This window comes from Eschrichtius robustus, chromosome 8 (assembly GCF_028021215.1).
Source record: "Eschrichtius robustus isolate mEscRob2 chromosome 8, mEscRob2.pri, whole genome shotgun sequence".
NCBI classification, from domain to species: Eukaryota; Metazoa; Chordata; class Mammalia; order Artiodactyla; family Eschrichtiidae; genus Eschrichtius; species Eschrichtius robustus.
In genome coordinates this window covers 21523977-21538168 of record NC_090831.1, presented here as the reverse complement: position 1 = coordinate 21538168, position 14192 = coordinate 21523977, and the positions used below count along the sequence as shown (strand labels likewise).

Below are 14192 nucleotides of genomic sequence, written 5' to 3'. Positions count from 1 at the left end.
GCAAAGTACAGGAGTTTAATACTGGAAAGATATGAGAGACTATGTTAAGAAGGCTCTGGAAGGCCAGGTTAAGAAGTGTAGACTTTATCCTATTGGCCTGTGATTCTAAACCAGGGCAAAAGCTACAAAATAGGCAGCGGGGGGATAGGACAAAGGGAAATTCGTAAGACAGACAGACATATAATTATAGTTTGAAAAAAAGCAGAGCTTGGGTGTGATGCTTTGAGTTGCCTTAGGCATTTAAAATTCCAATAATCTTAATGGTCATCAAAGGGAGCCTTGAGGGTTTTTTGAACTTATATTTTTCGATGATAAAAATAAAACCATGTTTCCAATACGGTTCTACATAAATGTATTAAAGAAAACCGAACTAGGCAGCAACACGGGGACTCAAACCCACATCTTCTGATTTTATAACCCGTATGCCCTCCATTATCCCACAGATGCCAACACTTGAAAGTGATATTTTAGGAAAGTGAGCATGATATATGGAATGAATTAGATGAGGCAAGAAACCAGAAACAAGGAGAGAACAACAGCTATTGCTGTAATCACTCCCAAAACACCCACGACTTACAAGATACCACTATTGTTGAAGAGATGCCAGTGACATGATATCTGGATTTTCTTAATGAAATCTAAAACCAAAAGTTAAAAGTGGACATTTTATTAAAATTAATCATGGGGTGGAGGATATACAAGTAGTTACTTTAAGTGGTTCCCTCAATCCTTATGCATATCAACCAGTGTCCAGAGAAAAATACGCACCATACTATTTTTCACATTTATGTAGAAGATATTACAATTAATAAAAATGTATTTATTTAAAAGTTTTACTAAATTCAGTCTAATACTTTATCTTTTGTTTTCTCTTTTTCCATGGATACTAAAAATAAAACAACATTTGTGCAAGCACACCTGTAGGTATGAGGAAGAAAAAGCAATTCTCATGCTGGTCTAAGAGACAAGCCCCTTGGACCACCTGAAGAGTCAAGCTCTGTCTTACAGCATTAAGCTCGCTACAATTTCTGCTATCGCAATGGCCATTAATGCTTATTAAATGCCAGGAACTATATTAAGCAATGGGGATACAGAGATAGTTAACTAAGTCCCAGTCTGTAGCCTTGGAGGCTTTCAGTCTGGGGAAATCAGAAATGTAAATGTTTATGAATCTAATGAACTGAGTGCTATAGAAACCCAGAAATGTTTACCATACGAACAAAAAATTTTAATCTATCTAAATGTTAATGTCTTACTGTCAGTTTCAATCTTTCAAAAATCTTTTCCAAATTAGATATCAAATACTGAAGGAAAAAAGCTAACAATATTCTAAAATTAAATACAGGAAAACATCCTTGAGAATTAATACTTGAGGTAAATTTTTATTGTGCTGTCTCAGTGAGCCATGTCTGGAAAGTTACTTAAAAGTTCACTTCCACTTTTGAAGTTAGTTAAAATATAAATATGTTTGGCTGGACACTCATCAAAGGTGAGAAAATCTTAACTAAACCAGTGGCACTGGGAAAGGACTAAGATTAGCTCAGATGCTACGACTGGAAAATACTTCCTTTCACTCTAGCTTTAAAGACATGTTAGACATACTGCACCATTCATATAAGCTTACTGAGATATTTTAAAAACCTACAAGCCAACCACAAGATAGCACTTCACACCCTCTAAGGTGGTTATAATAAAAAAGACAAACAGTGACAAGTATTGGTGAGGATGTAAAGAAATTGGTGGGAATGGAAAATATGCATTCTCCTGGTAGAAACGTAAAACGTGGAGCAGCTTTGGATAACACTCTGGCAGTTCCTCAAAATGTTAAACATACTTGTAGGTACATACCCAAGATAATCAAAAACATTGTGCAAAACAAAAACTTGTGTAAAAGGTTCATAGTAGCATGATTCATAAAATAATACAAAATATATTACATCTTATGTATTATTATATAGAAAATATTCCAAAATGTGGAAACAACTCAAATTGTATATCAACAAATGAATGCATAAACAAAATATGGTATATCCATACAACAGAAAATTATTCAGTCATAAAAAGGAATGAAGTATTTCTGACCACGCAACAACACTGATGAACCTTGAAAACATTAAGTCAAAGGAGTCAGTCACAAAATACTGATGCCATTTATATGAAATGTCTAGACGAGGCAAATCTATGGAAACAGAAGGTAGATTAGTGGTTGCCAAGGTCTGCGAGGCAAATCTATGGAAACAGAAGGTAGATTAGTGGTTGCCAAGGTCTGCGGGGAGTGGGGAGGAAGGGAGGAATGACTGCTAATGGGTATGCGGTTTCTTTTGGGGGTGATAAAAACTGATTGTGGCAATGGTTGCACAATTTTGTGAATATACTAAAACCTATTAAATTGCACAACTTAAATGAGTGAATTTTACACTAAGTGAATATCTCCATAAAGCTGTTATTAATTTTTAAAACACCTACAAGCCACAATATTGAACAGTTTAACAACGATGAAGTTTTTTATACTTACCTAGCCTGTGCAACATTAAGATCTTGCCAGGCTTTCAGTCCTTCCTCCCCTCCTATTTAACAAATCAAAATCCTAGCCTTAAATCAAAACTTCAGAGGTCTTATTTAACCAAAAGACAAGTTCCTGTTATCTGTCTTTTAAAATTATACTTAAACAGCAATCATTTCACAAAAAAGATATAGATAAGGAATGCATATACGAAAAATGTCCCTATCTCATCTTTTTTTAAAAAAGCAGAGGGTGGGAGGGGATCTGTGTCTTCGTCTGACTTCTGCCATCTCCTTTCAGAATGTTAAAAGTAAACGGAAGAAATTTATACCACTTCACCTATTTCTTCTTCAACCCACTATAGTCTGGCTTTTTCCCATACCCCAACCCCAAACTGCTTTTTCTAGTCACCAAATCACTCCTACTTGGCAAACAGAATGGGTGCTTTCTCAAGCTCACCTTACAGGTCCTCCCAGAATTACTGTATCAGACTTTGGTGACTACTCCTTTCCTGAAACTCTCCCAGGCTTTTCTGACACCCTCTGGGTTCCCTTCCTTCCTCTTTGACCACACCCTCCCGGGAGCAATCACTAGCACTTCCGTTCAGAAGCTGCTCTTTAAATGCTGATGCTGTTCAACCTAAAGCTGGTCACTCTACAGGCTTGTCTGAATAAGCTCGTTTCACTTTCATGCTTTCAAATACCTCTTACATGCTTTAATTCTGTCCCGTCAGCTCTCTCGACCTCTACATTTCCACAAGATGTCTCATAGGCACCTCTTTTTAACGTGTCCAAAGCTAAACTCATTCTCTTCGACTGTGAAATTTCTTCCAACCATCTTCTGCTTGGTCTCCTCTGCTTGTTTCTCCTCTCTTCCTCCTTACCCTACCAAACAGTACCTTCCAACTTGACTGACGGTATACCAAGCTAGAAACCTTGGAGTCATACTACAACATTCCTATCTCCTTCACTACTCACATCTAGTGACTCATTGAGACTTCTTCCTTTATCCTTATCAGATCCTTCGTACACTCTCTGTTCCACTGTCTTAGTTTAGCTCAGGCCCTCATATCTCACTCCCTATATTTCAACAGCTTCAAAAATGCTCTCCTTCAATCGGTAATCCATTCTTCATACTACCATCAGAATCAACTTTCTGCAGCACAAATCTGTCAAATGACTGCTTACTTTTCTTAAAATATGCAGCGATCTGCAGAGACCAATAGTACTGATTCTCAGCATTTTACCAGAACCAACCTGAATGATATAAGTGAAGGCTCAAAGTAAAGCAGGCTGGGGTGGTGAGGGGACAACTGGAGGTGGGGAAACACTGCTGGAGTGTTCAAACAGAATGTCTATTTTCTTAACACCTGCCCACTTTCCCTGTAACTCTAAGACCTGTAGTGTGTTACTGTTCAAAATTACTATTGCTGGGCTTCCCTGGTGGCGCAGTGGTTGAGAATCTGCCTGCCAGTGCAGGGGACACGGGTTCGAGCCCTGGTCTGGGAAGATCCCACATGCCGCGGAGCAACTAAGCCCGTGAGCCACAACTACTGAGCCTGCGCGTCTGGAGCCTGTGCCCCGCAACGAGAGGCCGCGACAGTGAAAGGCCCGCGCACCGCGATGAAGAGTGGCCCCTGCTTGCCACAACTGGAGAAAGCCCTCGCACAGAAACGAAGACCCAACACAGCCAAAAATAAAAAATAAATAAAGTAAAACAAAAAAACAAAACAAAAAAAAAAAAATTTCTATTGCTGATCTATAGTATCCAGCATAGATTCAAGAACCTTCAAAACCTGATCCCTACCTAGCTTTCTCAGCATCATGTTAGCCTTTATCATGCACTATTTCACTGTTTCTCAAAATCTGGTGATGGCCCACCCCCAGACCATTTCAAAGAGTCCACAAGGTCAAAACTCTTTTCCTAACAATACTAAGTTATGCTTCCTCACCTGTAAATATGCAAATGCACAGACTTTAGTACAAGATTTTTTTTTAATCATTTTCATTCCCTTTAGGAGTGTACAGCGGAGTCTTCTAGAGGGTACATGACACGTAATACTGTGAAATGTGACAATGCAACAGTATGAATGCAACAGTTATAAGAATCCAGCTCTCTTCTATTAAGCCGGACATTAAAAAAATTTGCAAAAATATAAAAATAATGCTTCTTCCCACCAATAACTTTTTGAAAAATAATTACTGGTCATAAAATATAGTATACAGGTTAATATGGAATGGTTTAATTATCATTATTTTAAAGTAAATTATTTTTTTAAATATCTTCTAATTTCTAATACAGTAAATAAACAAAAGCTCTTTGGGGTCCTCAGTAATTTTTGGGAGTGTAAAAGACTCTTAAGATCAAAAGGTGTGAGAACTGCTACATTATTTACAGCAGATTATCTACCACTCCCTAAATATGCTCAACTCTGAAACCTCCAACCTTTTGCATGGCGATGCATCCTCCGCCACCTGCCTAGTCCCAGCCAGGTCCTAAGGGACCTCAGATGCATTCTGGAGAAACGGGATAAAGAGAACAGGTTTTGAAGTCAAGCAAGATACTTAACTTCTCAGAGTGTGTTCCCTTGCCTGTAAAATATAGGTTTTATCTACCTCATAAATTGCCGATATGTTAAATAAGACAGTGTAAAATATCTGGCACAGTGTTTAACATATAGTAGGGATGAAAAAATGTTAATTTCCTTTCTACTTAAAATAGTTTATAAAATCACAAACACTACTGTAGTAAGGTTAAAAACAATAGAACAATTATTTAATCATAACAAAGCAAGCAAACTGGTTGTTTTGAGCAGTTCCTTCAGGATTACTATTAGTAGAGCAGATGGTTTTATATAATAAATTCCCTGAAATGCATAACTACTAAGGTAGTTCTGCAATTACTTGTGATTGATAAATTCAGATTAATTTAAAATATCAGTTATTGGGACTTCCCTGGTGGTCCAGTGGTAAAGAATCCGCCTTGCAATGCAGGGGACGCGGGTTCAATCCCTGGTCAGGCAACTAAGATCCCACATGCCATGGGGCAACTAAGCCCGCGCACCACAACTACTGAGCTCGCCCACCTCAACTAGAGCCCACGTGCCGCAAACTACAGAGCCCACGTGCTCTGGAACCAGCGTGCCACAACTAGAGAGAAGCCCACGCGCCGCAATGAAGATCCCAACTAAGACCCAACGCAGCCAAAAATAAATTTAAAAAATAAATAATAAATCTTTAAAAAAAAATAAAATAAAATATCAGTTATTTTAAATAGCATTTTAACATAGGAATGCTTGCTATTATACCTCAGTTTAGCCTTAGAAAAAAATGTCCATAAATCTTCTCCTTCCAGGGTTTCACAAAAAAGTACTACAATTCACACATCCACTGCATCCTGTTTTTTAAATACTCCACTAAGTCCACTCATTAAATTTTTGTTTTCATCTTCATAAGTAGAAAGAGAACTAGTTTTTAAACTGAAACTGCCATATTTGTAGCTTCACTGTTGTCTTTTATGATTTTTTTTATATACAAGTGTCTAGTGTATAAACTTTAGCCTAATCAGAATAAATTTACTTGTTTCAGTACTTTAATTATACATGATAAAGCTTTAAAAAGCAAAAGAAAATTACTGAAAATGGAAAGTCGAGACATCTCTTTTTCCTTCTATCTCTAGTTACACGTAACTGACTACATAAATTAGCCATTTGATAATATACAGACAGCACAATAATTTGTTAGATGAAGACCCTGAATATCAGTCTCATATTTCAGTCTTGTGAAGTAGGTATTTTTCTTCTTTTAAAGGTGAGAAAACTCAGTCAACTCATTTTCTTTCAAGTGGCCTGCCCAAGGTCAGAAAACTAGCCAATGGCAGAGATGGGAGTTAAACGTCTGTCAAACATAAATGTGCATCACCCTACCATACACATTTACTTGTCATGATCACTGTCTCCCATTTCATAAAGAAGACTAAAAATCGAGATAGTTGAGATCACGTTCTGGATCTGCCACAGATCAGCTATTTAATTAGCTATTTAATTTAGCTATTTATCAACTTGTAAAGTAATCATTTTGGTGCCGTAGTTTACACCATCTCAATACCTTAGTTTTCTCCTCTTTCACAGAATGGGGTGCACAACAGGCAAAGGCCAAGAACAGACAACTCACAGAATAGTTAACGACAAGAGGAAAAATTCCTACCCTTACTAGTATCAAGATATTCAAATTAAAACAAGATACCATTTTTCAACCATCAAATTATCAAAGATCCAAGATAATTATTATATGAACACTCATACAGTACTGACAGTTGTATAAACTGACAGAACTTCTTCAAAAAGTTATTCATAAACACATATTAAATGTTTATATCCCTTCATCTAGTACTTCCACTACTGGAAGATATCTTATGCAATAATCCAAAATAAAGAAGCTTTATGCATAAGTGTTCACTACAGAATTATGACATATAATAGCAGAAAATAAATGGCCTAAACATTCAACCATAAGAAAATAGTTAAGCTAAAAGACAGTGGCTAGGTGAACTATTATATAGCCACCTAAAATCATTTTTACAAATGAAAAACACCTAAATATTAAGCTGGAAAAAAATTTCCAAGAATATTAAATGGTATTGATATATGTAGTACGGTCACAGAGAAGCATTAAAAACATTAATAGAGACAGCCTTTGGGAGATGGGACTATAGGAAGGCTGAACGGAATAATGGAAAGACCACAGTTTGAATGCCCATTCCACTTTCCTACAGGTAAGGCATTCTTAATTATTATTCTATAATATCCAAATTTGAAACAATGAACATTATCACTTCATATCTGAATAAGGTTATAATACAGTAGCTAGATTACCCCTAAGGCTCAGTTCTAAAATGCTAAAAATTTTTAAATGCATTTTTAATCCACATCAGAATTTAAGAACAACAGAAGAGTTAGAATCTATCAGCTGATCTCCTATTCTCTTTCCATGGCAGAGGGGACAAAGTTTCCCTCCAGCCTTCTAGTCAAGGGAAAAAGAGGCACCAACTAGCAGCCTTAATTACAGCTATTGCTTATCAAGTCATGGAATAAAAAAAGCAAGCACTACAAAAGAACAGCCCTAGTAATCAAATCTCAAGTGTAGAATCCCCTAACTATCCCTAGGTATTATGGAAGAAAAAGGAAACTCATTTAGTCCTGGAGAAATCTCCAATAGGAATCCCTGACTCATCCCCAAAGCATGAACCCTAAGGCTACTTCCCCTGTACAGGAGTTCAGAGACTGGGCACTTGTCCTGATGGCCTGCATCACCAAACAATGCTCTTTCCTGACAGGATATGCCCATGGATAACAAGATGATTAGCATGCAAAGAATAAGTGGCCAGGGACCACACCACCTCTTCTTCCACAACCAAAATAAGACTGTGTAAGACTAATTTTAAACATTTAAAATATTCTAAATAAGTATTTTCTTCTCTTTTGGCCGGAGAGTAGTAAAAAGGGGACTCTGTCCAATTATTGTGATACCATTCCAAAGATACCAACACATTTAAAATTCTCAATAGTAAAAAGGGAACATGTCTTCTTTTCTTTAACCTTTTCAGATCAAAAAGTAATTTTTCAAATACATAGGCTAAATATCAAGAGAAAATCTTTAAAATAAGGCATAAATTACTTAATCAACATTTTCTGCACCTTCAAAAGATACTAACAAAACCTAACTCCTAGCCTCCTCTATTATTGGTCTAGGGAGGCGGGAATCACAAAGCTCCAACAACACTGTTATAATATTGTGTGAGGTGAAGGGTTAAGAATTTTAACGCTAAAGCTTTACTAGACCGAAGTCTCTTTAAAATGTGAAAAATTATTTCAGCACTAAAAGCCATTTCACCTGCACCCTGTAAACAATTAAACTGTACTTTGAAACAAAAACTAGCCAATGTTTCTGCTCACTCATTTTTATACACATTAACTGTGTATCCTTTGAACAATCGCGAATTTCAGAGTTAAGTGACTATTCCTGGAGGTGTATCTGGCCCGGGAGCAAAATTTTCCCTAGCCTATTTCCCATTCCCAAACCCCGCCAAGACTAAGGAGCAGCCACTTCCCAAAGTCCCACTTCCTTTTCCATTCCCCAGACCTCCAGGGTTTCCAACGCCCCAGTCTTGCGCAATATCCGTAGGAGCAGCCGCCGCAACCACCGCCTCCTAAGCCGAGAAACAACCCTAAAGGGAACATTGTCCAGCAGAAAAATACGGGGGGGGGGGGGAATGGAGGAAGTCGACTTCTCGTCCCACGCCTTCGGATCTGACCCCCTCGTAGTGATGGACCAAGAGCAATTCCACGACCAGGACTTTTAACCTCCTCTCCAGCCCGCCTGTACAAGCAGAGGGCGGAAGGGGGGGGGGGGGAGGGGGGTTGTCGGATGGGGGGGTTGGGGAGACTTCGAAGGTTATCTCCCACTTCAGGGCTTCGGCCCGCACGGTCGCCTCCGCCTCAACACGACTATTGTTCCCAAGTTCCCCACCCCCACCCCGGATAGGAAGTGATAGTCACATCCCCTCAGCCTTCGGCAGTGTCCCCTAGGGAGTCTGAAGTAGGCTTCCTTCAGGATAGCCACGCACCTCCACACCTCCACACGCTTACCCCCTCAACCTCAAATCACGTTGACCCCAAAACCATCTCAAACCTGGGTCTCAAGAGACCAGAGATGGAACAGGGGTAAATGGAAATTGAGCAAACCACGAGATTGCTTAGGGACAGACCCTTTCCCATGCACCGGCGATAACTGCGAACCCAGGAACGGCAAATAGTCCTACCTTGCCCACCCCTGAGACCAGCCTGAGCAAAGGGACCCCACGAGTTAATTCCCACCTTAAGAGCCCCGTTCCTCCCTCAGCCGCGACACGCTCTCCTCCCTGCCTCGACCCTCCCTGGAGGGGCAGCTGGATGGGGAGGTGAGGAGAGACGAGCCCCCCGGCCTGTGCCTCATTCGCCTCCGGCTCCCGGCCCGAGAAACAATAGGTGGTCTCTGGCAGCGGTGCTGAGTGCAGGCTCCGCCGGACGGCCTCTCCCTTCGCGTCCCGGACGCCGGCGGAGGGGGGCCGCGACCGCGGGAGGAGAAAAGGCGGCCGAGGGGCGGAGGCGACCTCACCTCCCGCCGGCCTCCGAGTCCACCCGGCCCTTGGAGCTGGCGCGCGCCCCCTCCGCCCCTCTCCTTACAGCCGCACACAAAGCGCTGGCGGCCCGGGCCGGCCGGGCGAGGCTGCAGTGGGCTCCGGTGCCGGCGAGAGGAGTCGACAGCGAGGGGAGGGACTCACCATGAAGTCCCGGGCGAAGTTGTCCTCCCCATTGTGGTCCGGACTCTTCATGGCCTGGACCCTCTGTATGAATTTCCTCAGGATCTCCACTTGCTCCATCCTCCCGCGTCCCCCCGGCTGCGGTCGCTGGCCCCCCCGCCGCCCTCCCGCCCGGCGCAGAGCCCGCTCAGTCTTCCCCAGCTCGCTCCCCCTACCCGACCCCTCTCTCCCGACCCCCGCCGCTCCCTGCTCCTCCCCACCGCCCAAGGCGGTGGCAGCGGCGGCACCAGCCCGGCTTCCGATCCTACAACTTCCAGGAGCAGCCGCCGCTCTCCCACAGTACGGGGCGAGCCACTGCGGCTAGCGCCAACCCCAACCCCCAGCTTGCTCCATCCTCCTTCCCCGCCCTCCTCCTGCTCTGCCGGAGACGCCGCCACCGCCTTAGGAACACGGCTCTCCGACCGCCCTGCCCCCCCCCCCCAACCCCTTCCCGGTTCCTCCTTCCCTCCCTCCCTCCCGGCTAGCAGCCGCAGCCACCTCTCCCCACGGGCGCGCCCCCGCCGCCACCCAAACGCGCGGCTCCGCGCAGCGGCTCCGTCCCGGGCGCTACGCCGCGCCGAGCCGCCCCCGCCCGCCACGCCCCCAAGCCCGCCCCGCCGGCCCTAGCCCGGCTAGGAGTGGCTGGGAGGCGCTACGGCAGTCGGCTGGGAGACTTGACTCCACTTCCGGGGCGTGGTCCCGTCCGGGTAGCTCGTAGGTCTGAGGAGCGCTCGTAGGAGGGAATTCGACACAGCTGGGCAAACCCTACTCAATTGGAGTAGGACTTGAGTTGGAAACTGCGGTCTCACCGCCTATTAGTGGGGAAAACATATTTCTAGAGTGCTTCCGCCCGCCGCCAGCCATGGGCTGGGACTACAAGTCCAGGCCGGCCGGAGTCCAGGAGTGGGGGCGGGGGAGGGCGGCGGTGGGAAGAGAGGCATGCTGGGAACTGTAGTAGTGTCATCTCCACGTTCGCAGCAGGTATGTCTTCATCTTAATGTTGAGGGCAGTTAGACCTTGGCACTTTGGGGAATGGCTACGGCCAAGAGAAACGAAACGCTTCTTCAGTGATAGGACTTTTGCTTTTTGCACATCCGTCAAAACCCCGGCGAGTGAGCGCCTGAGATTCAGTTTGTCCTAGTATGAATTGAAAGGAATCTGTCTTCTTGCCTTTAGATTCGCAGCACCTCAGAACTGAATAATAGATTTTTCTCCGTAGAATGCATCTTTGTAAGTCTTCTAGTAATCAGAGAAATCCGTCCCAGTCTAATTCATCATTTTACAAAGAAAGTGTTTGCCCATGGTCCCCCAGCATATTCTTAGCAGAGCCCAAACTAGAGCTCAGATCCTTTTGCTTTCACTACAACACCATATTGCTTCTCACAAAGGAGTGTAAACTTGTGATAATGTGACTGAGGTGAAGGACCTGATCCATGGACTTCTTTTGGTCACTTAGACCCACACACACGTTTTTTACAGATCAGATTGGTCAGGCAATTTGGTTAAAATAGGAAATGTCAGTGGTAGGCCCCTTTTCCCAGATGAATGTTTATAAGCACCTTGGAATTTAGTGATAAACTTGAAGAAAACAGGTATGAGTAACAAGATCCAATTTCCTATTTGTTTTAAAGAAAAATATTTCTCTTTAAAATAATACAACTGACATATACCAATCTACTCTTCTTCTCAGAAATAACCACTTCCAGATGTGCCCTTCCAAATGTCTTCCTATGCATTTACATACAGGTATGTGCATGTAAAAAGATACAGTTTTTTCCTGTATTTTAAAAATTCACTTAGAGGAATAGTTTAATTTCTAAGGTAAGCTTTACTTAAAACAAGGGTCTGGAGTATTTTACTTTAATCAGATTACTGAGACTCAGTTTCACTGGATATGAGAAAAGATTAGGATCTGGGTTTGATCACCTACCAGTATAGAGAAATTAGACGTGGGCAGAGAAATGGGCAGATGATCGAGGAATGCTTCTACTTTTGATATGTCAAAAGAATGTGCAAATCAGATGGTGATTGATAAAGACTATATGCTGGACAAGCTGTATATCAGTTTAGTGTCTACTTGTTTGAGTTATCGAAAGTGTTAGTTGTTTCAGTTATCGAGTCCTGTTTTCGCTAGTGGTTTTGCAGTCTTTTTTTTTTTTCTTTTTTTTTTTTTTTAACTTTTCCTCTTATTGCAAGCACTCTCTCTTTCTTGCAACACAAGTGTCTTTTGAGTTCTCAGCATCTACCTTTGGCATCTCATGTAGGTTAGGGAAAACAAAAGTAAAGTACCTTTATGGATTTCAGGTCTTTTGGAAAGACTTTCCTCTTTTTAATATATTTAAATCTTGTTTCAATCTACAGATGTTTTTTGAGCACCTCAAAATAGGAGGGGTTGTGCTGTGTGAGGGCAGGGGGAGATACAAAAATATCTCAGAGATGGCTTCTTCTAGAGCTTACAGCTGTTTCAGGAGACAAGAAAAAACACTAAAATCTTGGTTGCTGTAAGTTAATAAATGCCAAATGAGTGATACAGACAATGAGTAGTTTAGCAATTCTCAGAAGAGAGAATTATGAACTGGGTTGTCAGCATGAAGTGGTCACAGAGGACATTGAAAGATAAGTTAAATTAGGTTTGAATGGGAAGAAGAACTCACAGGGAAGAGAAGTGACGAAACAAAGAGCATGAAGATAGCAAAGCAGAAGTTTGAAGCAGAACTTCTGTATATGTGTAAAGGCACTAAAGTAGACTAGGACTGGACTCTGGCTGAGGATTTGGACCTGATACTGTTATCAGTGGGAGCCAACAAAGGTTTCTGAGTATAAAAGTGAAATTAGGAAAATATTAATCTGGCTGTGTATGGATAAGTTATGAAGTAATAAGGGAAGAGAATGGAATGAGCCCTATTGGGAGCCAAAACATGACACGACAAAAGCTGAAACTAAGGTCATAGCACTGCAATTACAAAGACACAGATGGAGGTGAGAAGACTGAAAGAACTCATAGAACTCGGTGACTGACTTAGTGGACAAGAAAGAAGGTGGAATTTTAAAATGACTGAAATTAGATTGGAAGAGGTCAGAAAGTTTGACAGAAAACAGGGCTATGCATGGTATGAGCAGATGGGGACTTTTGCACAGAAGGTGAGAGAAATTGGCACATCATCTTTGGAGGCAATTTGGCCATAAATGTATCAGAGTGGAAACGTCATGCATGCTATGACTGAAAATTTTATAGGTAATATTTATAGCTGTGTACAAACATATATGCTTATTGCAGGCTTTTTTGTAACGGGCAAGAGTGGAAACAATGTACCTGCCTATCAAAAGTTAAAAAACAGAATCACATATATATAATTAAGTCCTGTGAAGCCATTAAAAAGTGAAAAAAATAATCTGTATGTGTTGATGTGGAATAGGTTTCAGGATCTGCTTATTAAATGAGAAAAGCTAAACACACATTGCGTTTATCGTACTCTTCCATTTATGTAAAATGGAATGTGGATAAAACATGGATAAAATGCTTAAACACGCGTCGGATTTTCCTGAAGGATACTTCAAAAACTGTTAACTGTGATCGCCTCTAGGAGGGCCTTGAGAATCTTTGGTGGAGAGAGTACAACTTCCAATATGCATACCCTGTCATATTCTGAGTATTTTATGATGTGTGTACATTACTTTTCCAGCAAAGTTAAATCTATTTGATTGAAAATTTTTTTAGACTTTCAATCCGAGCAATAGGAAGAATGGTGATATCTTTAACAGAAACACACAAATAAATAAAAAATGAAGCAGATCTTGTCTGGGTGATGTTTTAAAATGGCACAGCTGTTTCAGAATGTCCACCTACTTACACCACAGTTCTCAAGGAACACAACTGCCCTGCCCATTCACAGCCACAGCTGAGGGTTTGGGCACTTGACCCAAGTTAACCAACCCATGTGGACTGGCCAGCAGCCTATGGCCTGGTGTAGGAACATGATCTGGGAGTATCGGTCCTCACTGTGAAGAATCGGAACTTAGAAACCTGGAGGGAGTAAGTCATTAAGCCTCAAGGGCAGAAGCTGAATGCCATGGGGTAGAATTAGGGATCTGACAAGCCAAAGCCTTGTGAGAAGAGTAGAAAGTATGGAGAATCTAGTTGGTCAAGAAAGGAGCATGAAGCATGCATGCAGAGATAAGTAGATATGTCACCTTATACCCATGTGGCCATGGGAGAGATGGGGAGAATCTCTGGAGCAACTTAACTTCTTCCTAACTGTTTAGGACAAGTTCCACTGACATTTATTCCAGAAGTCAATTCTGCTTTTCCTGAAACAGAATAGGGCAGTAATAAAGAGTGTGGGCTCTGAAA

General features: G+C 41.9%; 1 protein-coding gene across 2 annotated transcripts in view; it reads right to left on the bottom strand.

Moving 5' to 3' along the window:
- The window catches only part of PTPN12 (protein tyrosine phosphatase non-receptor type 12), an 89489-nt gene extending 79526 nt beyond the window's left edge, over positions 1-9963 (bottom strand). The window contains exon 1 of one of the 2 annotated variants that reach the window (XM_068550439.1): positions 9824-9963. In XM_068550439.1, the coding sequence (XP_068406540.1) occupies positions 9824-9922 (99 nt within the window). In that variant the 5' untranslated portion in view covers positions 9923-9963. Of the gene's footprint in view, positions 1-9377; positions 9576-9823 lie in introns of those variants that run through there. The other variant, XM_068550440.1, reaches the window with a different exon arrangement.
- Between the last annotated feature and the right edge of the window lie 4229 nt (positions 9964-14192).